The 24,834-nt window shown below is 37.9% G+C and overlaps 1 protein-coding gene across 3 annotated transcripts in view; it reads right to left on the bottom strand.

Moving 5' to 3' along the window:
* Positions 1–24,429, bottom strand: part of FNIP1 (folliculin interacting protein 1) — a 132,302-nt gene extending 107,873 nt beyond the window's left edge. For 2 of the 3 annotated variants that reach the window (XM_004279882.3, XM_049707230.1), the window contains exon 1: positions 24,241–24,428. In XM_004279882.3, the coding sequence (XP_004279930.1) occupies positions 24,241–24,332 (92 nt within the window). In that variant the 5' untranslated portion in view covers positions 24,333–24,428. Of the gene's footprint in view, positions 1–24,240 lie in introns of all 3 variants that reach the window. The other variant, XM_004279881.3, reaches the window with a different exon arrangement.
* Between the last annotated feature and the right edge of the window lie 405 nt (positions 24,430–24,834).

The raw sequence follows: 24,834 nt of genomic DNA, 5'->3' as shown, positions 1-24,834 counted from the left end.
TTAGTATAGTCATTTTCACAATCCAACAAAAGCTCTTTTCTTGAGAGGAAGGAGGAGTCTGAGAAGCTTCTACAGCCAGACAAACAGTACTGATAAATGTTTCCTCACGATCTCTCTCAGTTAATTACTGAAGATCATTAAGTATCTTCTATTAATTCATAACTTATTCATAGAATTATAAAGCTTTTATAAATATCACCTAAACAAGTAAGTAAATTTAAGTGTGCTACATATTGCTTCTGTATTAAGGTATATAAAAATGGACTGGATTCAAGCAAGTTGCCAGTTTCTCAGAAGTTCCTAGTTTCATAGAAGTATATGCACAAGTAAAAATAATTATGATCAAAGAAAGACTCTAATGCATCCTTAAGCTACAGTGGAACATTAGTGTTTGTTTAGTATTTAGTTCCAGCTCCAAACTACTATAAATAAGACATGAGACACCAAACAAACCTACGTAATACCAACTGGTACTAGAAGACAACAGGGCTTTTTCCCCCTCCCCCAGCAAACAGTTATTTTATTGTGCATGTTATGTTTTCAGAAAGCTGATTAATCTTTCCTCTGAGCTTTTAAAATTAACATATAAAACATATCAGTGTATATTTAACTGAAGATCTGACAGGAATAAAACATAAAATCCCAAGACATCTTTTGTACACAAACAAAACAAAACAAAACGGTTAAGGGTAAGAAACAGTTCACTAAAACAACAAAAAAACCTATCTAATCTAATAATTTCATGTTGTATTTATAAAACATTTTAAGATAGCACTCTTTATAGTTAGCTCTGCTCTCTAGGTAAGTGCAGAGTTTTATGCTAGTAATTTTTATTTACTCCTCATCATAATTAACAAGTTGGAAAAACTGAATTTAGTAAACACATAAAAAGTATTTCTAATCTCCAGCTTCTAAAACATCGTCTCTAATTCTAAAAATTTAACTTTTCAGATATCCATTATATACTTAAGGAAAGCCAGACTACATAGTTGAGATACTGCTTAGATTTCTTACTGCTATAAATCCACTATCAGTGGTTGCCAACAGTTAGAAGGGAGGAAGGGTCTGACTGCAGGGGAGCAGCACAACGGAATTCTTTGGGGCACTGGAATTGTTCAGTATCAGTGGTGGTGGTTGCAATAATCTAGTCATGTATTAGGAATGAAAATAAATATATGTATATGTTCTTACCAGCACTATTCACAATCGCCAAGAAGTGGAAAAAGCCTAAATGTCCATCAACAAGTGAATGGATAAACAAACTGTGGTATGTACATACAATGCAATATTATTCAGCCATAAAAAGCAATGAAACATGCTATAGCATGGATGAATCTTGAATACATTATGCTAAGTGAAAGAAGCCAGACATTAAAGGTCTTATCATATGATTCTACTGATATGAAATATCCAACATAGATGAATCCACACAGACAGATAACAGATTGGTGGTTGCCAGGGGTTAAGGTGGAAGGGAAGCAGAAACTGTTTAATGGATAAAGGGTTTGCTCTGGAGTCTTGGAAATGTTTGGAACTACTTAAAAGTAGACAGATAGAGGTGATGATTGCACAATACTATGAATGCACTAAATGCTACTGAATTGTTCACTTTAAAACGGTTAATTTTATGTTATATGAATTTCACCTCAGTAAATTATATACATATACACATATATGAAGCTTCATACAGAAGCAACATGATGACACTAATGATGGTGCTAATGAAAATGATGATGATACAGTGGTAGCAATATGTGCTTCCAAAAAACCTGGGAGAGCATAGTACCTGCCTTCAACATACTTAGTATTTACGGTATATGGAGAACACGTGGAACCATTAAACGCAATCACTTAAAAAAAAAAAAAAAAGAGTTCCATCCCTCTGAAAATATAGTTACAGTATAAAAAGAAAAACAGACTCTCATTTGACCAGAAAGTCTTGTTTAAATGACAAAGCTTAAAAACAATTTCAGTAAACCTTTGATATCACAGTTACTGACATTTGGCTTTGACAGCTGTCAGTTCATGAAACTCACCAAGAAAGTGAAAACATGGCCTTGTCTGGAGACCATAAGCTGTTGGTGATGGTGGGGAGGGAGACCTTGTCATCAACATAGGAAAGAGCAACTGTGATGGGTAACTGCTTCCCAAATGCCAGAGCTGAGCTATATGTCATCCAGATCACAGGACATTAGAGCAGAGGGCCAAAACTTATGCCTTCATTCACTCAGCAACTGGCATCTTCTGTGTGTCATTTACTGTGCCAACCAGTGGGTACACAAAAAAGAAGAAAACTCAGGCCCTAAACTTCAAAATATCATAGTTCAAATTTAAGCCTCATGAGAATGTGGAAAAACGGAATTCTCATACATGACTGGTAAAGTAAAAACTAGTACAACCACTTTGGAAAATAATGTGGCAAAATCTAACAAAGCTGAACATACACATATCTTATAACCTATAAATTCAATCCAACATACATACTCAACAGAAATGTGGATATACCTTCCCAAAAAAACTTGTACAAAAATGTTCATAGCAACATTATTCTTTACAGCTTCAAACTGGAAATGATCCAAATATCCATCAACACAGTAGCCTGGGTAAATAAATTGTGGCATACTCAAAGGAATACTGTACTTCAGTAGTTCTCAACCAGACTCTGCCCGCCTCCCCAGGGGACATTCAGCAACATCTGGAAACATTTTAGGTTGTCATAACTGGGGGGCGTGCTACTGGCATCTTGTGATTGGGGTCAGGGATGCTGGGAAACATCCTTTGATGCACAAAAGAGCCTCCCCTATAACAAAGAATGTCAATAGGGCCACATCTGAGAAATCCTGGCCTACAGCAATGAAAACAAACTAGACTACATACACTATATGGATAAACACAAACATAATGTTGAGCAAAAAAGAAGCCAGACAAAGAAAAGAGCATATGTATGGTTCCATTTATATAAAGCTCAATATCAGGCTAAATTAATCCCTGGTGTTTGAAGTCAGGAGAGTGGGGATTGAAAGGGTCATGAGGAGGACTTCAGAAACACAAGCAATGTTCTGTTTCTTGAACTGGGTACCAGTTACCTGGCAACGTGTGTAAATTCATTGAGCTGAATGGTCAAAATGTGGACACTTTTCTTAAGTATGCTATTCTTCCATAAAAAGTTTGTTTTAAAAAGAATTCATAGGACTTTATACCACAAAAAGGGAATTTTATTGTATGTAAATTTTAAAAACAAAAAAATTTTAATGCTTTCCTACTACAAATCAGTTAAAATTCATTATCACATGGGTTAATATTTCTCTGAAAAATTTCTCCTTTGGAGTCTGAGAATTCCAAGTCTTAGCTATGCCACTTGCCAGTTGTGTTGATCTTGACCAAGTTACATTTTTCACATTTATATCTTTTTAAAATTACAGAAACAACAGACCTTATTTGCAACAGCCAGGTGAATACAAACAACAAACAGGTATAAAATATGAAAAACCCACCCTACCAATCCTTCTTCTCAGACCTAACCACTCTCAACACTTTTCTGTTTCCATCTAGACTTTTTCCTATAAGTATGTACAAATAGCCATGTTAACAGAATTCAATGTTTAACTCTCATGCATTTATAAAAGCAAGATCACACTGCATACTACCCAGCAACTTTTTAAAATTTAATATATGTGTAAATCTCTACCAGGGAATACAAAATTACCATATTCTATTACAGAGCTACCCAGTGTTCCAATGTATATACCATAACTTATTTAATCGATCTCCTAATTATGGTCACAGTTAACAACTTAAACTGGAAACAACTTCAAATAATGCTTTAATAAACATCAGAATATGCTTACATGATCACTTTTACACAACTGATGCTCTCCAAAATAGTTGTACCTACACTCCACAATCATAAAATAGGGCTTGCTTCACCACTCTTTTACCGTAACAATATATCATTCTTTTTAACCTTTGTTAGACAGCTTAGTGAATTATAGACATGACATCTTGATTTGTATTTTTTAATTACTGAGGTTAAGCATCACTCAAAATGTTTAAAGGTCATTTTTTAAACGTTTTCTGTTAAGTTTCTTGTTTATATCCCTTGTGGAGGAAGGTATATAATCACATTAAGCTTCATCTTCCTCATGTGCAAAACTGAGCTAACACTACTTGTCTCACAGGATGACTGAGAGGTCAAATGAGAAAATGGAGTATAATCAGGGATTGATAACTTGGGCTGTACATCAAAATCATGTTGGAGAGCTTCAAAACAAACCAAAACAATCACCTGCCCAAAATCCTAGAAGATTGAGAATTAATTCCAAGTAGGGCAACCTGAAGGCTTTTTAAAGAAATCCACAGCTGATTCTAAGGTACACATCAGCAAATTAGAAAATAAAGGTCATATGTATAACTGATTCACTTTGTTATAAAGCAGAAACTAACACACCATTGTAAAGCAATTACACTCCAATAAAGATGTAAAAAAATAATAATAAATAAATAAATAAAAAATAAAGGTCATTCCTTTTCCGACATGTTACCAAATATGTGTTCTGTTTTTAGATATACACAGAACCTCTACCACTGGATTCAACATTTCTTGGAGTTGGAAATTCTACTAAAAGCAGTCTTCTACTACTTTCACTCCCTAGACTGATTAGAATAGCTGAATAAAAATATTTTCAGTTTTTATGTGCAGCTAAGACTAAGGCCCAAAGTAAACATTCTTATTTAAGAAGCACATTATGTAAAAGTGCATTGTGCTTTGGCTGATTATTACAATAAAACCTCATAATTTATCTTTTTCTACATTTCAAAAACATGCATAATCTTATACTACACTATTTCAAGTATATGATAGATGGCATTTATTATTGTTTATTGGGAAATTTCTTCTGAACCAGAATGTATCAATGCAAGAGAAAGACATGTTAACACATGGTAATTAAGCAAAAATCAAAAGAAAGCATCTCGGGCTTCCCTGGTGGCGCAGTGGTTGGGGGTCCGCCTGCCGATGCAGGGGATACGGGTTCGTGCCCTGGTCTGGGAGGATCCCGCATGCCGCAGAGAGGCTGGGCCTGTGGGCCATGGCCGCTGGGCCTGCGCGTCCGGAGCCTGTGCTCTGCGACAGGAGAGGCCACAGCAGTGAGAGGCCTGCGTATTGCAAAAAAAAAAGAAAGCATCTCCACAGATGGTGCTGGATAAGCTATATACTTGTATGGAAAATACTGAGCTCACCCCATATGTAAAAATTAACTAAAAATAAGTCATAGGCCTAAACATAAAACCTCAAAAACTATAAAATTTATAAAAGAAAACAGGAGAAAATCTTCTTGACCTTAGAGTAGGGCAAAAGTTGTTTAGAACACACACAAAAAAACATATATATAAAATCTTTAAAATATAATAAACTAAGGAACTTCACCAAATTTAAGGCTTCTGATCTTTAAAAGATACCACTAAAAAACAGATGCAAACCAGAGATTGGAGAAAATAAGCTAACAAAGAATTTTTATCCAGAATACATAAAGAAGTCTTACAACCCATAATAAGTAGTACTTCAATTTTTAAATGGACAAAATAATTGGACATTTTACAAAAGAATACATATGAACAGCCAATAAACACCAAAAAATATGCTCAACATCACCAGGCATAAGGGAAAGGCAAATTAAACTACAGTGAGATGCCACTACACACCCACAAGTGCTGATGATAACTGGAATTATCATACACATTTTTAGTGAGAAAGTAAACTGGTGCAAGTGCTTTGGAAAACAGTTTGGTGATTTCTTATTAAGTATACACTTGCTTACAAACCAGCAATTCCACTCCTAGGTATCTACCCAAGAGAAACAAAAACGTGTTCATACAAAGACTTATATATGAATGTTCATAGCAGGTTTATACATAATAGACCCCACAAGCCAGAATTAATCTAAATATTCATCAACTGGTACATGGATAAACAAATTTTAGTATATTTATATAATCGGATACTGGAATACTATAATGGAATAAAAAGCAATGAGCTACTGAAATAAGCAGTATTTGGATGAATGGATGAATCTCAAAAACATTCTGCTGAGTGAAAGAAACCAGATACAAAAGAGTACATAGGGCAGATTTCATTTACATGAAATTTTAGAATATGCAAAATTAATCTGTAGTGACAGAAAGCAGATCAGAAATTGTCTGGGGGCAGGGTGAGCAGGGATTGGTTACTGACTACAAAGGGGTACAAGGGAACTTTTGAGGGTTATACAAAGTTCTACAACTTGACTGTAGTGGCTGTTACACAGCTGTATACATTTGTCCAAACTCATAAAGCTATACTGATTTTAAAATGAACCCAGGATTTGTTTTAATCAGGTATGGTAAGACACAGACATGGAAATAACTGCCATGAAGAAAGAAATTTATACTCACAATTCCCTGGAATTAGGAAGAATGCCGGACCACAACAGGCCATATGCGGAAGCACCAGGGTGGGTCAGGAGGCAGAAGGAATGGGAGGAAAATGAGGCAAGAACCTTTATTGTGGTTTTCACAAGAAAGAATGGCAAAGTAAACAAGCTAATCAGGTTTAGGATTGGCTAGTTTGAATAATTCCAGTGGTCTCCATGGTACATAAACTGCCCCTAGTTGGCTGGTACCTGGCCCTGGGGTGATTAGAGCAGGGAAGTAGTGGCCCAGGAGGGTAAGAGCTCAATATAGGAGGTAGGTGGAGGGTACAACCAAAGGAGGATTGGTTGGTTTGCACATGAAAGGCACACTTCTGGAGGAGTCCTTTGCTATCTCTAGGAATTAGCTAGCCCTAGAAGGGGCAGTTGTTCAACTTCCCTCTTATGTAAAAATTATAAATTTACTGTCAGTGAGGTTTTAGCTACATCCCAAGTTTTGTAATATGGCATTTATTACAATTCACTGCTAATTATTTTAAAATTCACTTTTAAAATTCACTTCTAATTATTTTAAAATTCCATTTAGGATTTCTTCTCCTTTGACTCATAAGTTGTTTCCATAACTGTTCTATAAATGTTAGAAAAGAATGTGTTACCTCCAACTTCCAATTGCAGATTTCTGTATGTCCATTAAGTGTTGACTGTGTTTTTAAAATCTTTTTTATTCTTAATAATTTTTTTCTACTTCATCTTCAATAATTAGGACAGGTATGTTAAAACTCACCTACTATAGTAAGTGTATGCATTTCTCCTTGACAATTTCTTCTTACATATTATCAAAACTTCTTGGTAAATTAACCTTTTATTATTGTATTTATCACTAATAATTTTTGTGTCTTAAACTCTATTTTATCTGGTATGACTGGAGCTACACCAGCTTTCTTTTGGTTTTCTAGATATCTTTTTCTACCTTTTTGCTTTCAATCTTTCCGTATTGGTGTACTAGGGTATGTATCTTAAACAGTAGCCTACAGCTGAATTTAATTTTTTTCCAGCCTATCAAATCTTTGTCTTAACTGCATTATTTAGTCTGCCTTCACTTAATACGATCCTTATAATATGCTGGAATTTATTTCCACTAGTACATTATTCTCTTTCTTTGCACTTGTTCTGTGACTTGTTTCTTTTCCTATCCTTTCATACATTTTTTTCTACATTCCATTTCTTCTATTAATTTGGAAGTTACATACTTCAATTTACCATGTAACCTTGAAATTTTAACATGCATACTTCATACTTTATTATCTTCATCCTCAAAAGATAAAAGAACCATAGAATGTTTTTTTTTTTTTTAATTAATGTATTTATTTTTGGCTGCGTTGGGTCTTTGTTGCTGCACGCGGGCCCTCTTCACTTGAGGCGAGGCGGGGCTACTCTTCGCTTTGGTGCACGGGCCTCTCATTGCAGTGGCTTGTCCTGCTGCAGAGCACGGGCTCCAGGCACGTGGGCTTCAGCAGCTGTGGCACACAGGCTCAGCAGTTGCGGCTCACAGGCTCCAGAGTGCAGGCTCAGCAGTTATGGTGCACGGGCGCAGTTGCTCGGCGGCATGTGCGATCTTCCTGGACCAGGGCTCAAACCCATGTTCCCTGCATTGGCAGGCGTATTCCTAACCACTATGCCACCAGGGAAGCCCCCTAGAACCACAGAATGTTTTTGTTTTTTGCTTTTTACATCTTTATTGGAGTATAATTGCTTTACAACAGTGTGTTAGTTTCTGCTTTATAACAAAGTGAATCAGTTATACATATACATATGTTCCCATATCTCTTCCCTCTTGCGTCTCCCTCCCTCTCACCCTCCCTATCCCACCCCTCTAGGTGGTCACAAAGCACCGAGCTGATCTCCCTGTGCTATGCGGCTGCTTCCCACTAGCTATCTATTTTACGTTTGGTAGTGTATATATGTCCATGCCACTCTCTAACTTTGTCACAGCTTACCCTTCCCCCTCCCCATATCCTCAAGTCCATTCTCTAGGTCTGTGTCTTTATTCCCGTCTTACCCTTAGGTTCTTCATGACATTTATTTTTTCTTAAATTCCATATATATGTGTTAGCATACAGTATTTGTCTTTCTCTTTCTGACTTACTTCACTCTGTATGACAGACTCTAGGTCCATCCACCTCATTACAAATAGCTCAATTTCGTTTATTTTTATGGCTGAGTAATATTCCATTGTATATATGTGCCACATCTTCTTTATCCATTCATCCGATGATGGACACTTAGGTTGTTTCCATCTCCTGGGTATTGTAAATAGAGCTGCAGTGAACATTTTGGTACATGACTCTTTTTGAATTATGGTTTTCTCAGGGTATATGCCCAGTAGTGGGATTGCTGGGTCATATGGTAGTTCTATTTGTAGTTTTTTAAGGAACCTCCATACTGTTCTCTATAGTGGCTGTACCAATTTACATTCCCACCAGCAATGCAAGAGTGTTCCCTTTTCTCCACACCCTCTCTAGCATTTATTGTTTCTAGATTTTTTGATGATGGACATTCTGACTGGTGTCAGATGATATCTCATTGTAGTTTTGATTTGCATTTCTCTAATGATTAATGATGTTGAGCATTCTTTCATGTGTTTGTTGGCAGTCTGTATATCTTCTTTGGAGAAATGTCTATTTAGGTCTTCTGCCCATTTTTGGATTAGGTTGTTTTTTTTTTGTTATTGAGCTGCATGAGCTGCTTATAAATTTTGGAGATTAATCCTTTGTCAGTTGCTTCATTTGCAAATATTTTCTCCCATTCTGAGCGTTGTCTTTTGGTCTTGTTTATGGCCACAGAATGTTTTAATTCTACTTCATTCTCTCCATCTCAACTACCCTCTAGCATGGTACTATTTTCGAATATTTAAGCTCTGTTTGATATGTCTGTTGTTTTTATACTACCAATATCTGTGTAGATTTACCCACGTGTCTCATTTTATATTGTCCGTTTCTTTTTCCTTACCATTTATTTTTTTTAATTGAAGTACAGTTGATTTACAATGTTGTGCCAATCTCTGCTGTACAGCAAAGTGACTCAGCTTTACACATATATACATTCTTTTTTTAATGTTCTTTTCCATTATGGTTTATCCCAGGAGACTGGATATAGTTCCTTGTGCTATACAGTAGGACCTTGTTGTTTATCTTAACCATTTATTCTTGCACTGCAAACATTTTTCTATTAGTGGAATTCCCTCACCTTTTGTTTCTCACATATATATGTATGTTAGACTCTCAAGCAAGTCTCACTATATATCAATTCTAGGTTGATATTTTGTCTCAGCAGCACAAAGCTATGTCAGTGGATTCTTTGGAAAACAGAATGGCAGTTCTTCAAAATTTTACACATACCGTATGATCCAACAATTTCATTCCTAATATATGCCCAAGAGAAATGAAAACACGTTCACACAAAAACTTGTACACAAAAGTTCACAGCAGAATTACTCATAATAGCCAGCCAAAAAGTGGAAACAACCCAAATGTCTACTAACTGATGAACGGACAAATATGATATCCCATACAATGAGATATTATTCATCAATATAAAGGACTGAAGTACTGATACATGCTATAACATGAATGAACTTTAAAAACATATGCTAAGTAAAAGAACCCAGTCACAAAAGACCATATATTGTACGCTTTCATTTATATGTAATGTCCAGAACAGGCAAACCTACAGAGACAGAAAGTAGATTAGTGGTTGTCTAAGGCTGGGGGAATGTGGGTGGTAGTGGGTAGGGTAATTGAGAATTACTGCTAATGGGTACAGCGTTTCTTTTCTGGTGATAAAAATGTTCTAATATTGGGAAGTCCCTGGCAGTCCAGTGGTTGGGACTCCACTCTTCCACTACAGGAGGCCCGGGTTTGATCACTGGTCAGGGAACTAAGATCTCACAAGCCATGCAGCATAGCCAAAAAAAAAAAATTCTAATATTGATTGTGGTGATGGCGGCATAACTTTGTGAATAAACTAAAAACAACTGAATTACACACTTTAAGTTTGATCACTGGTCGGGGAACTAAGATCCCACAAGCCATGCAGCACAGCCAAAAAAAAAAAAAAAATTCTAATACTGATTGTGGTGATGGCGGCATAACTTTGTGAATAAACTAAAAACAACTGAATTACACACTTTAAGCGGGTGAATTATAAATTTATAATTTATATAAAGTGTAAATTATATCTAATGAAGCTGTTATATATTTTTTTAAAAATAGCAGACACATTTGCTAGATACAAGCACAAGAAATGAGTGATACAGCCTATATTAACTAGCTTTATTAGAAGCTTCTAAAACTGAAGATCACAGCTACAGTTGTGGTACAAAGAACCACCTCGGCATTCAAACATCAACATCAGTCCTCAAATTTCCAAGGACCATCTATTGTTTACAAAAATTTCACCAGCTCTCCAAGAGATTCTGATGCATACTAAAGTTTGAGAATCACTGAAATAATCTAATAATCAGCATAAATAGAAGCTAAATCCATTAGGTGAACAGTTGATGGGCAACTTTAAAATGGAGGAATCAGGCTCACACCACCTGAACCTGCTGATCAACCTTAGCACCACTTAAAGTGGGACAACCAGAGGTTATGTGCTTCCTGATAAAATGCAGTAAGAAGTACACAGCGCCCCTACGAAGTAGTCTTAGGAAACAATACAAAACAAACAGGAAACAGAAACAAAACAAAACCCTGCACCTAAATCCAATCAAGTCTGAGATCTAACTCCCAATTTAAAGAAAATAAGGTGGAGAGAGGAACAAGGTAAAGGACACAGTGAAGATGAAATCAGATCCAAATCCGAATATGCAATATTCTACAGACAAATTAGAATCCAACTTCAAACTCTAAAAAGACATTTCTGAGACAATCAGGGGAAACTGAACATGGACTGAGTATTAAATATTAAGGAATCACTGTTAATTTTCAGGAATAATAGTAATCGTTTAGAGATTCATACTCAAGTATTCATGAGTGAAATGACAGGATTTTTGGAGTGTACTTTAAAATATTCCAACAACAACAAATAATAGTATTAATATTTAAAATAAGTTGAGGGAAGAGAGAATGAAACAAACAAAAAGAAACAAAATGTTGATAACTGTTAAAGATGGGTACTGTTATAACATTCTCTTTACTTTTTGGTTTGAAGTATTTCATAAGTTTAAAAACTTTTTTAGGAAATCCAGGTTAAGCACTGGTACACTGATACATTCAAATCCCATTCAAATGACAGTAAATGAAGTGTGTGTGTGTGTGTATGTGTGTGTGTGTATACATATATATACACACACGCACACAAATATATACATATATACGTACATATTTAAGACAAAGACAATATGAGAGGAAAAATTTCAAGCATAAAGAGACCGCAATAAATAATTGAAAGATGAAAAGTAGCAACTAACTTTTCAAAAACATAAGCAGCTACAACCTAAATGTCAATAAATGTCTAGGAGCAACCGAACGATTCATCTCCTCAGAGTCCCTGAGAAGCAAAGGCCTTGGAAACGTAAGGCCCTTTGGAAGGTAGAGGAGAGACAAAGGAACAAAAAGCATATCCTCCACAGGATGTCAAAATGTCCTTTATCTTCTCTCTTAACCCACCCCTTATACATAACAAATATTTATGTTCTTGGGAAACTTGTCAGAGTTGCACCAGCCTCAGGGCGTCTCCAGATTGAAAGGCCCATCAAGTATAAACCAATGAATTTTTTTAAAAAAACAAAGGTACAGGTTCATCACTGTGAAATTTCAGAACAAAATAGAGAAAACAGAAAATTCCAAAAGCTTCCTGGGGGCTGAGAGTTATAGCTCCAGCCTTTTCAGTATCAATATTGGAAGACAGAAGACAAGGGAGCAATACCTTCAAATTTCTGAATTAAAATGATTCTCAGCATAGAACTGTGCATCTACTAGATTGCCAACCAAACACAAAAATAGAATAAACACTTTTTCACACGTGCGAAGTCTCAAAAAATTTATCTCTAACAATCATTCTCAGGAAGCTCCAAGAGGGATAGGCAGCACCAAAACAAGGGAACAATCCAAAAACGAAGAAGTCATGAAAGCCAGTCTACAGGAGATCCTAACTTTTAAAGGTCAAAGGAATTTCCAGGAGGAAGGCAAAGGAAGGCTCATCATGTTGCTGTGGAGCAGACCTACAGGGCAAGAAGTACAAACTAGAGCCAGAGAAGGGCAGATGGTTCCAAGATGGACATATCCAGGAGGAAAAAGTGTTAATTATCAACTATCTAGGGACCTCCCTTGTGGTCCAGTGGTTAAGACTCCACGATCCCAGTGCAGGGGGCCCAGGTTCGACCACTGGTCAGGGAAGTCGATCCCACATGCTGCAACTAAGAGTCCACATGCCGCAACTTAGGATCCTGCATGCCACAACTGAAGATCCCCAAAGACCCCACAGACCACAACTGAGACCTGGCACAGTCAAATAAAGAAATAAATATTTTTTTAAAAGTCAATTATCGACTAGGTTTAACTAAGAGAGAGAAATTGTTTTGACAGGTATTTTATGGAGCTGTAATACTTAGCTAAAGATTTCAAAGAAAACAGGGCAAACCAAAAAAAGAAAAAGAAAAAAAGGCAATTAACTCCAAGAGATAAGTAAAAAAAAGAACAATAAAACATAAAATATATTTAGCTCAGCAGTAAACATTTATAATACAATAATATAGTTAACCTTGATTATCTAAACTAACCAAAAATTGTAATATTGGAAGAATGAAGAAGAAAGGGAAGGGTATGCATGAGTGTGTGTATATGTGTGCATGTTTAAGACCTAAATCTTTACCAATACAAGAAATTAATGTCTAAGATGAATAAATTTTTTATAAAACAGTCTATTCATATTATTTATAAATATAAAAGCAAATACTTAAGCAAACATCAAACAATTAAAAAAGCAGTTGCATCTAGCTTCAGGACTGGGTTGGAGGAACTTACTCTAAGTAAATTCCTGCCATAATGTTGTTGGGCTGGGGGCAAAAAATTCAACACATAAATTTAGAGTCAGATTCACATGTAAAAAGCTTGTCTATGGGCTTCCCTGGTGGCGCAGTGGTAGAGAGTCCGCCTGCCGATGCAGGGGATGTGGGTTCGTGCCCCGGTCCGGGAAGATCCCACATGCCGCGGAGCGGCTGGGCCCGTGAGCCAGCCAGTCAGAAGTTCCATGGGTCCAGGAGCCACTTACGTCACAGCGGGTGCATTAACATGGGGTTTTACTGTCTAATGTTTAAACTACGTTCAGGTATTTCTTTGATTATTCACAAATAATATTTATTATATTTCTGCATTCAATAAATGTATAGTATATATGTTTTATATTCTAAAGTAATTAGGAATTAATAGAAATTAATATAAAACTTAATACAAAATCCCTATTTGTGGGAATCATATCACTACTCGATTTCATTCACCTTCTCATTAACATCACAATCTGTAGTTTCTTGATATAAATGGAAAACTTTAAAAATTATATAACAGACCACAACAGGGTGGGAAAGCAGGCCAAAAAGCTGCAAAGAGCCTGACAGCTGCATCCTACAAATGGGATCATAACAGTATAAACTGAAACCCACATGCCCTTGAAACCAACTCTGCCACTCTATTAGGATTACACTAGGGTGTAATCTCTCTGGGGTGACTTGGGATAAAATGCCATTGTGTCAAGGGATACTATATACTGGGCAACGTGAGTACAAGGAAGCAGATCCCTAGAGCTCTGGCTGTGTCCCCAAAGAGCCAGGTTAAATTGTTGCTCCACTTCCCCATAAGGTCTGCTTAACAATCAGAAGGTCTAAGGACCTAGTATGCTCAAATGGAAAAGAAATTCCATGGTACCTCAAAACCTCTTGTGTTCTTGAAATAAACTCCCACTACCAAAAAGAATACATTACTCAATGGATAAAAGAATGAGTTCATTTACTCATTCTTTTATCCATTCAGCATATACTGAGTACGTCAGAGAAGACTCTGTGTACACACACATATACACACACACATTCTGAACGTGAAAAATGGTAGGAAGGGGAAGTATGAGGTGTTACAAGAGATATAAATAGAGAATCTAACCTATTTCTGGAAAATCAGACCATTCTCGCTATCTTAAAAAGATCAAAATAACAATGGAATTTTCCTTTAAATTGGTAAACACTGATGTCAAAGAAAAATGTGCTCAAAGTACAGAGAAATAACTACTTTAGACAAATAACCCAAGACAGAAACATCCTTGGTTAAAGGAATTAAAATTTTTTCAATCAGTGACTATTTTTATTCATTCATCAAATATTTACTGAATGCCTTCTGTGAGTCAAACACCAGGAATACAGCACTAAACAAGTTAGACCATGGTTGTGCCCTATGGAACCTACAGTCTAGTGAAGTATATAGGTCCATAAAGAAGCAATTACAACCCAAGAAAATAACTGCCTTGATGCGAAAACATGGTTTCTATTGTAGCCTTAAGAGAGATGTGTTGTAGCCATGTAATTTCAAGCAGTGTGCAAACATGAACCAGAATATTCTCAAGAAACATCAAGTAATCTGATTCAGAGCCCACAGCTAGAGGAAAAATTAGAAGGAAGACTGGAAAGAATAAATTGAAGGATGAGGGAGTGTGGGAAAGAATTTTAACATTTGAGAGACTACCATGCCATTTAATCCTCAAAACAACTCTAAGATGGTAGGTACAACGGACAATCTCTTCAGCATCCTCTCCCCCACTGTGACATGCATACACCACAGCACCCTTAATGATGACATGATACTGCTTCCCAAGGTTATATATACAGGAACCACTGGGGCAGGGATCTGAACCCAGGTCCATTACAGTAAGCTACAACTCTAAAGGAGGCTGACATGAAAAGCTGAAGAGCTTGGACTTCATTTAAAAAAAGGATCTGGAACTCAAATGTCTGAATTTATATCTTAATTATATCACTTACTAAATGTGTGACCTGGGACAAGGTCCTTAACTTCTCTGTGCCTCTATTCTCTCATCTATAAAATAGGGATAATCAGACCTACTTTATAATAAAGCTATTGTGAGAATTAAATGAATTAATATGTGTAGAGCACTTAGAGCAGTGCTTGGCACAGAGCAATCCTCTATTAAGCAACAGGGAGTCAAAGGAGATTTCTGAGTGAATTGACCAGAATTATAGTTTAAGAAAGTCAATTTAGCAGGATAGTATAGAGGGGAACACACACGAAGTGGGAAAGTTATGGCAAATTTTTACGAAAAGCATTAAAGGTCTAAGTGAGATGATGGCAGTGGAAAATGAAAAAGAACTAAGATGTTGCAGAATTTGAATCAACAGGACTTAACAAATGACCAAATGAGGCAATTAGAGGAAAGAGTAAAAGATGATTCTCTTTCAACTTGGTAGACTAAGAAAATGGTAGTGCCAGGAACAGAAGTAAGATTGTGTAAGACTAGCTTAGAACTCCTTTTAATAAAGAAGATTCTACACGGGGAGGGGGAAGGATAAGCTGGGACAAAGTGAAAGAGTGGTAGTGTATATATCGACATATATACACTACCAAATGTAAAATAGCTAGCTAGTGGGAAGCAGTCGCATAGCATAGCACAGGGAGATCAGCTCAGTGCTTTGTGACCAGATGGAAGGGTTGGATAGGAAGGGTGGAAGGGAGGGAGACGCAAGAGGGAAGAGATGTGGGGATATATGTATATGTATAACTAATTCACTTCGTTATAAAGTTGAAACTAACACACCATTGTAAAGCAATTATACTCCAATAAAAATGTTAAAAAAATAAAAATTAATTAAAAAAATAAAGAAGATTGTTATGTTTTACATGGGGGAGTTTTTTTTTAAACAAGTCTCTCCTAAAAGATAACTTAAACTCATCAAGATTTAAGACAATAGTTATTATATTAGTAAGAAATGAGGTCCAAGTTTTATAAGTTGAATATTAAAGCTGCATTTTTTACTAAGCTATTTTCTTTCAATAAACATGGTTCCAAAAAACAAATCTAATACCACTACTTAGAGATGGAAAAGCAAATCAAATTAACAATAAAAAGCTGGGACAAAGTGAGAGAGTGGCATGGACATATATACACTACCAAATGTAAAATAGATAGCTAGTGGGAAGCAGCCACATAGCACAGGGAGATCAGCTCGGTGCTTTGTGACCACCTAGATGGGTGGGATAGGGAGGATGGGACGGAGACGCAAGAGGGAGGAGATATGGGGATATATGTATATGTATAGCTGATTCACTTGGTTATAAAGCAGAAACTAACACACCATTGTAAAGCAATTATACTCCAATAAAGATGTTTTTAAAAAAAAAAAAATTTGTATTTCTTATTGCAAAATTAGACTCTTAGAACCAAATATTGATTTCATTAACATGAAATTAACTTAAAATTCTCAGCTTCTCACTTTAATAAGATACGCTCTCACAGGAGTCTCTGTAAAGAATATTATAACTTCTATCTCTAATATAAGATTAAAAGGTACAGTTTATGAAGGGGTTTTTTTTTTAATTTAAAAAAACTTGTGGGCTTCCCTGGTGGCGCAGTGGTTGAGAGTCTGCCTGCCGATGCAGGGGACACGGGTTCGTGCCCCGGTCCAGGAAGATCCCACATGCCGCGGAGCGGCTAGGTCCGTGAGCCATGGCCGCTGAGCCTGCACGTCCGAAGCCTGTGCTCCGCAACGGGAGAGGCCACAACAGTGAGAGGCCCGCGTACCGCAAAAAAAAAACCAACAACTTGTGAATGAACAAATGTTTAAAAATCACATTAAATAAAAACTTCTTAACTATGATTCTTACAAACATTGATAATATTGAGATGCTAGCCTTTAAAAACTTCAGAAGCTCAAAATGTGACATAAAATCAGAATACTGAAAGTGAAAAGATAACGCAGCACTACAGATTGCTTCCCCTACAGAAATAGAAAGCTTTAGCAGTGAAGCCATTTCCTCCCTTTTCATTTAATACACATCTCACTCTTTCCCCCAAACATGCCCCCTCAAAAAACAAAAAAAACCATTAAGATCACCAGTTATCTCCAACTTGACAACTCCAACTATACTTTTCTGTTTTTGATCTCATAAGACCTGTCAGCAACCAGCATACAAAACAATTTATCACTCCATCATTTTTTAAACACTTCCCTTTCTGAGCTTTCCTAACGCCACACACCGCTGGCCTTCCCCCAATCTCTCTGGCCATTCTTTCTTTGTAGACTTTCCTCCCCCACATCTGTACATTTTAGATTTCCTCAGTACAAAACCTGTTCTTTCCAATTCTCTACCTACATACACCCTTTTCCTAGATTATCTCACCCATTCCCTTAGTTTTAATATTGACCATTGACCCTAAGCCCAAGTTCATTATCTCCAGGCCCACGCTCTACTGTGAACTCCAGATTTACTTTATTAAACTGACAAATAAATATCTCATTAGTAATTAACACGAGACCAAATGTCCAAAACAGAACTTCTGACTCTTTCTGCCCTTAAAATTATTTAATATATTCATTCTACAAATATTTACTGAGCACAAGCTCAGGCACTGTGCTGTATACACTGACTCACAATGTGAACTTGAGGGAGAGAGATGATAAGTTGTAAAAAGAACTATGAAGGATATAAACAGTGTGCTCTGACAGAGAATAGGGGAGAGAGCTGCTACTTTTGATGAGGTGTTCAAGATGGGCCTCCACAGTATCATGGTCTCTCCTTCGAAAACGGTGTCTACCTAGCTGCTCCAGACAGAAACCTAGGCATTTGTTCCCCACAAACAACCCATCATGTGGCTTACAAGGTTCTAACTCCAAAATACACCTTGAAGTTGAAGAGGGCTCTCAAGCAAGCAAAGAGAGGTGTGGACAAGTAATGACAGCTGTGATAGATGTCACAGCAGGAAATACAGAAACCTATGGAAGAAAATTACAGTGAAACCAAACTCAGGGAGAAATCAGAAATGGCTTCCTGGAGAAAGAATAATTAGGATAAGCCCAGATGATCAGTACAAAAAGCTAAACAAAAAGGTATATAAAACTATGCCAAAAACAAAGAACAGCACAGCATGGCACATCCCAAAACCTAAAACAAATCCAAGGTGTTAAAATCATAGAAAAGGAAGGTGATTAGATTAAGACAAGTCCAGAAGAAAGCAACAAGTTATCAAAGATTAATGAGATCAGATCATGTCAAAGGGCACAGAAGTCAACTTGAAAAGTCTTCCACTGGCTAAATACGGGACAATTTGACGGTAATGGATTAAAACACATTAAAATCCAAGAGGTGATGGTAATACTAAAAAATGATAATTAAAATGAAAACCTTCATTGAACTCATCATAAATTATTCTCAAAAGTGATAAACTTTGATGCTGACTTTCCTGTAGCAAATAACCAAATAAGTAGTAAGAGAAAGTTCTTCCAGGAAATAAATGCAGAAAGAATTAAAGAATCAGAATATTACCATTTGCATCCCCTAACAAGATAATGGATTCAGGCAATAATCAACAAAAGACGCTAAAACCATTAGTGAAGGGTGAAGTTTATAATGGAAGAATAAAGCTGATACCACCTGAAACCACTAATCAATCTTAGCAGCACTAAAAAATGGGACAACCAGACATTACGTATGGATACGAAGTACACTGCAAAATCTTTGGAATATTTTAATTAAAAAAAAAAACTGGGGCTTCCCTGGTGGCGCAGTGGTTGAGAGTCCGCCTGCCAATGCAGGGGACACGGGTTCGTGCCCCGGTCCGGGAGGATCCCACGTGCCGCGGAGCGGCTGGGCCCGTGGGCCATGGCCGCTGGGCCTGCGCGTCCGGAGCCTGTGCTCCGCACCGGGAGGGGCCCCAGCGGTGAGAGGCCCGCGTACCGCAAAAAAAAAGAAAAAAAAAAAAAACTGAACCTGAATCTAGTAAAGTATCTAACCACCAGTTTTCAGGAAAGAGAGAATAAGTTATAGCAGTGGTTCTCAAACTTGAGCATTCAGAATCACCTGGAGGGTCTTGTTAAAACAGAGATTGCTGGGAACCAGTGAATTAAAGGAAACCATTAGAGAGCAAACAGGCAAATAGACAATGTGGGAAATTTCATAGGAAAAATACCCAGTTTAAAAACAACAAATGCTATTTTTAAAAGAGCGGGGGGAGGCCGTTGTGGAATAAAAATTACTTAAGACACATAACGGCAAATTCAATATGCAGACTGATTCAAACAAACCTACTGTAAAAAGACATCCTGAGACAACTGAGAAAATTTGAATATAGACTAGTAGATAATATTAATAGATGTGTATATATATATATATTTTTTTTTTTTTTGGCTGCATTGGGTCTTTGTTGCTGCGCACAGGCTTTCTCTAGTTGCATCGAGCCGGGGCTATTTTTTCTAGTGGTGTGCGGGCTTCTCATTGTGGTGGCTTCTCTTGTTGCAGAGCACGGGCTCCAGGCACGTGGGCTTCAGTAGTTGTGGTACGCGGGCTCAGTAATTGTGACTCGCAGGCTCTAGAGCGCAGGCTCAGTAGTTGTGGCACACGGGCTTAGTTGCTCCACGGCACGTGGGATCTTCCCGGACCAGGGATGGAACCCGTGTCCCCTGCATTGGCAGGCGGATTCTTAACCACTGCACCACCAGGGAAGTCCCTAGATATATAATATTAATAGATAATATAAGGGATAATAATAGATTAATGGCTATGTTAAAAAATGACCTTATTAAAAAAAATTAAAAGGTCAAGACTAGAGACTTCACAGAAGCTACACCACCACAGGCTATGTTAAGGAGTTTGGTCCTAAACTGTCCTAAACTGAATGGTTTTATACATAAGCATGAGATCATCACAGCAAAAACAACTTCTGGTTGTGAAAGCCATGCACTAAAGCACTGCATTAACTGCTCAACATGATTTATCTCTTTGAATCCTTAAAATACCTCTGTGTTGTGGAGATTTTAAATTCTGTACCATTTTGCCTGCTGACCATGATCAGAATTAGCATTTTTTTAAAGGATGAAGTGTTGAGAATAGTTTGGAGAAAGGCAAGAGTGATGACAGAAAGACCAGTTAAGAGGTTGTTAACTGATACAGACAAAAAGAGCAAACGTTCATGTACTAGGAATAAAATAAAAATACAGAAACTGTTTTTTGAACAAAACATGAATTATGTCCTACAGATATATAACTCTAAAACAATCTTCTTCGTCAAATTAGGCTTCTTTCAAGAACTTTTTTTTGAGACTTAGCTTATTTATTAACACAACGCAGTTTAGTGTACCTTCACTAATATACCTCATGACAACCCTGCACAGTTGCCATTATTAACATCATTTTTAGATGAAGAGAATTTTATTTTTAAAGCAATCATTTTATATGTACTGCAGTTATTAGACTTACACTTAAATCTTACTTCCCCTGGAAAGTGGCCTGATGGAGAAAACATAAAGCAGTATCTTCCCTGTCTTTCCCAAATTCTTTAAAAGATTAAAACAAATTACTGTTTTAGTTCTATATATGATTAAAATAATATTCTCCCTGTGATACCCTACATACTTACCTCCAGCTCAAGAACCTTAGATAGGACAAAGCACCAGAAACCTATAAGGTAAGGGAGTTCAGACTGAATGGAAAGGGGTAATCCCTGACCATCTTTTTCAGTGGAGTAACCATGAAAAACAATACTGAAAAGCTCCTAAGACTTCTCTATTTCAGGTCTTTCCTACCCAAGAGCCCTATTATGGCTTATGACTATTGAGCCTCGTATATTGTTTACTCTAGGAACTGACTCTTACAGGCTGAGCTATAGTTAGTTGCCAATGGCTGTGTCCAAGCCTTATTTAACAACTTACACTGACTAAAACAAACAAAACCAAAAAAGTATTCTAGAATGAAAACCATGGTATACTGGAATAAAAACTAAATTTTAGTCTACTCAAAAACAGGAGTTACATAAAAAGATGCGAAACACCGTATATTATTTGGAAAATGCAAATTAAAACCACACAAGATACCACTATACCCATTAGTATGGGAAAAGAATCTAAAAAAGAGTGGATATGTGTATTAATATATGTATAACAGATTCACTTTGCTGTATACCTGAAACTAACACAACATTGTAAGTCAACTATACTTCAATTTAAAATTTTTTAAATAAATAAATAATAAAAATAAATTTTTAAAGAGACTCCAATATGGTTAACATAGTATATTTTATGTTAGGTGTTTTTTACAACACAAAAAATTTTTTTAATTTAAAAAAATCAGACTAACAATATCTGGATTTGGAGAGAATCTGGAGCAACTGTAACCTCATACACTACTAGTGGGAATACAAATGGTACAAATACTTTAGAAAAGTTTGGCAATTTTTTTAAAAAGTTAAGCATACACTTAGCATATGACCCAGCAATCCCACTCCAAGAGAAATGAAAATGTATTTCCGCATAAAGATTTGTTCACAAATGTTCACAGCAGCATTGTTATTACAGCCCAAATCTGAAAACAACCCAAAAGTCTGCCAACCAGTGAATGGATAAACTGTGGTATACCCATACAATGGAACACTATTCAGCAAAAAATGGAACGAACTACAGATAAATGCAACAACATGGATGAATCTCAAAATCATCACTCTGAGTTAAAATAGCCAGACACAAAAGACTATAAACAGTATGATTACATTTATATGAAATTCCAGAAACGTCAAAACCTCTGTCATTAGACAAAAGCAAGTCAGTGATTGCCCTGGGTGAGAAGGCATTAAGAAATGATAGCAAAGGGGCATGAGGGAATTTTTTGGATGATGGAGTGTTCTAAAACTTCATTGGGGTGGTGGGTACACGACTGTATACATGTAACAAAATTCATATAACTATAGACTTCAAATGGCTCGATTTTATTGTATGTAAATTATAGCTCAATGAAGGTGTTAAAAAAAAAAGATTGGGTTGATTAAATTTGCAAGTTACTAAGTGTGTGACATTACCCAGTTTTCATTTCCTCACATGTACACTTCTACGCATTTTTCCGTATTGTACTGCAGTTTTTGTGCTTACACATAATTCTTACACATAAAAAGGATCATGTAGTTATCTATACTGCTACTTGCCCTATCTCACAAGACTGTTGTGAAACATCACATGAGATAACTGATGAGAAAGTGCTTTGGCAACTCTAAAGTAGTATTACACAAACATATAGTAGAGTTTACATTTTAAAAAAATAAACTTTTTTTCACAAGAATAACTTGAGATGCTTGGAAACTTGGGTACCCCAAAGTAAATCTTTACCCAGAAATAGAAAACCTATTCAAATGTCACCTTTTTAATATCCCTCCTGAACTTGCTTTCTACTAACCCTTGATTTACTGTATGGCTCAATGTAGTACTATCTATACTGCACTTTCATTTTTCAAAAGAAAAACACTAAAGAAATCTTTAAAGTCATTAGATAAGCATGGCAAGACATTTATTTCCCAGTAGAAAAGACCAAAAGCTAGATAACTTTTACTAAGTACTGTTCCAAGATGTTCACCACTGAGATTTTTCTTCCTCTAAAAGTCAAACTTCTTTCCATTTAATACTTCAATTCCACAAGTTACTGAGTGTTTAGTAATGGGACCTGCATTAGCAAGAGAGAGTGAATAATTTTAAGATTATCAAAACCTTTTCAACCAGTGTGGTACACTCATTTCAGACTCTGGCTACTGCAAAATTTAACAGATACTCATCTCTTCCTACTACTACTGTACAACTGGGCTCTATGCTATCCTACCAGGTTTGAGTGATATTTGACATTTAGCCTAGTTACATTTACAAGTTTCCACACGGCAACAAGTATGAAGGCTGTTTGAAAGACATAATCTCTTCTTCAAATGCAGTTTCGAAACTAAATTTTACCTAGAATTCAGGTTTATATTCTATTGTCTTACAATTTTTAAAAGTTTTTCTATCAGCAACAGGTACTGTAACCAAAAATTAACAAAGCCTGTAATACCACAAAATATGTTGCTACCGTTCTCAATTTTTAAAAACTCGTTTTTAGTAACAGTTCCAAGGGGGTGGTCAATTTTACGGCCATGCTTCATTTGATTCAGCGCAGCTTCATTCTGGTCAGTAAAAACCACAAACTCTTAGGTTTCACATTTCTCCTTCGGCAACATTAAAGCCACTGGGTCCGGTATCTGCACACCTCCAACTTAGGTTTACAAGAAATCTGAAATAACAGCAGCTTGCCTACACGCTCCTCCGGCGTTCTCTACTCCGAAGGTTGGCCAAAACGTGCGGCTCTCTCCACAAGAGCAACCAAGCTGGAATGGAGCACCCGGAGGACGACTGGCCGCGGGGAGGAGGGGAGAACTTTTCGGCCCGGAGGACGGCGGTAGAGGTCCAATCCAGCCCGCGCCCAACTCTACGCGTCGCCAGGAAGGCGTGTGGACCCTAAGCTCAGGCCGCGATGTTGGGTCCGGAGGGGCAGAGTAGCGCGTGGCTGCCGAGCAGGACGTAAACAAACAGCCCCGGACGAGGGGGAAGGGGCAACCGTGCGAGAGGGGGGTAGGCGAGAGAGGACCTCGCTCGAACCGTCCAGCGCAGGTCTGCAGCTGCCCGGCCCCTCCCGACCGCGGCCCTGATCCCGGTCCCGGGGCGACGCTGCCGCTCAAGCGTAAGCACCGAAAGCCCCAGCGCCTTTGGAAGCCAAAGCCCACTAGGCCATCGGCTCCGCGCCCCTCGCTACTGGCCCCTCGCCCTGGAGCGACCTACCTGAACGCGCAATCCGGGTCCCTCGCGTCCCGACCGGGTGCGCCCAGACCGCTCCTCTTGCTGAAGAGCTTCTGGAACAGCGTAGGGGCCATGATGGCCACGGCCAGGCCGGGGTCGCTCCACAGGGCACTCGCCAGGCCCCCGCTCTTAGAGCTGCCCCGCCACCCCCATAGGCGCCTCAGTCATATGACAGAAATTAGTCACTTCAAACGGCCACGGCGCGCGGGGCGGGGCGCGAGGCAAGGCCGGCGTCCATTGGCTGGCGGTGAGCCGCATCACGTGGTGGCGCGCGGAGCAGGGTGCAAGGCGGGGCCGTGGGGCGGAGCTGGCGCCCATAGGCTGGCCAGTGGATGTCCTCACGTGGCAGCTCACGGGGCGGGGCATGCGCGGAGGGGAGGGGCGGGAAACTGGGGTGGCTGGGGACGTGAAAAAGGAACATGCAGCGGTCCCGGTCCTTCTCCGTGACGCTGTTAGTTGCTACCTGAGTCTACAGCAGGGTGCCGCGGGGACGACGCCAGGGACTTTGGAGTGTAGAAACCTTCCGCTTCCCGCATCCACGACTAAGAGAGAAGTTCAGGACCCCACTGGCAGTCG

This window comes from Orcinus orca, chromosome 3, assembly GCF_937001465.1.
Source record: "Orcinus orca chromosome 3, mOrcOrc1.1, whole genome shotgun sequence".
NCBI lineage: Eukaryota > Metazoa > Chordata > Mammalia > Artiodactyla > Delphinidae > Orcinus > Orcinus orca.
This window is presented reverse-complemented; position numbering and strand designations above follow the sequence as displayed.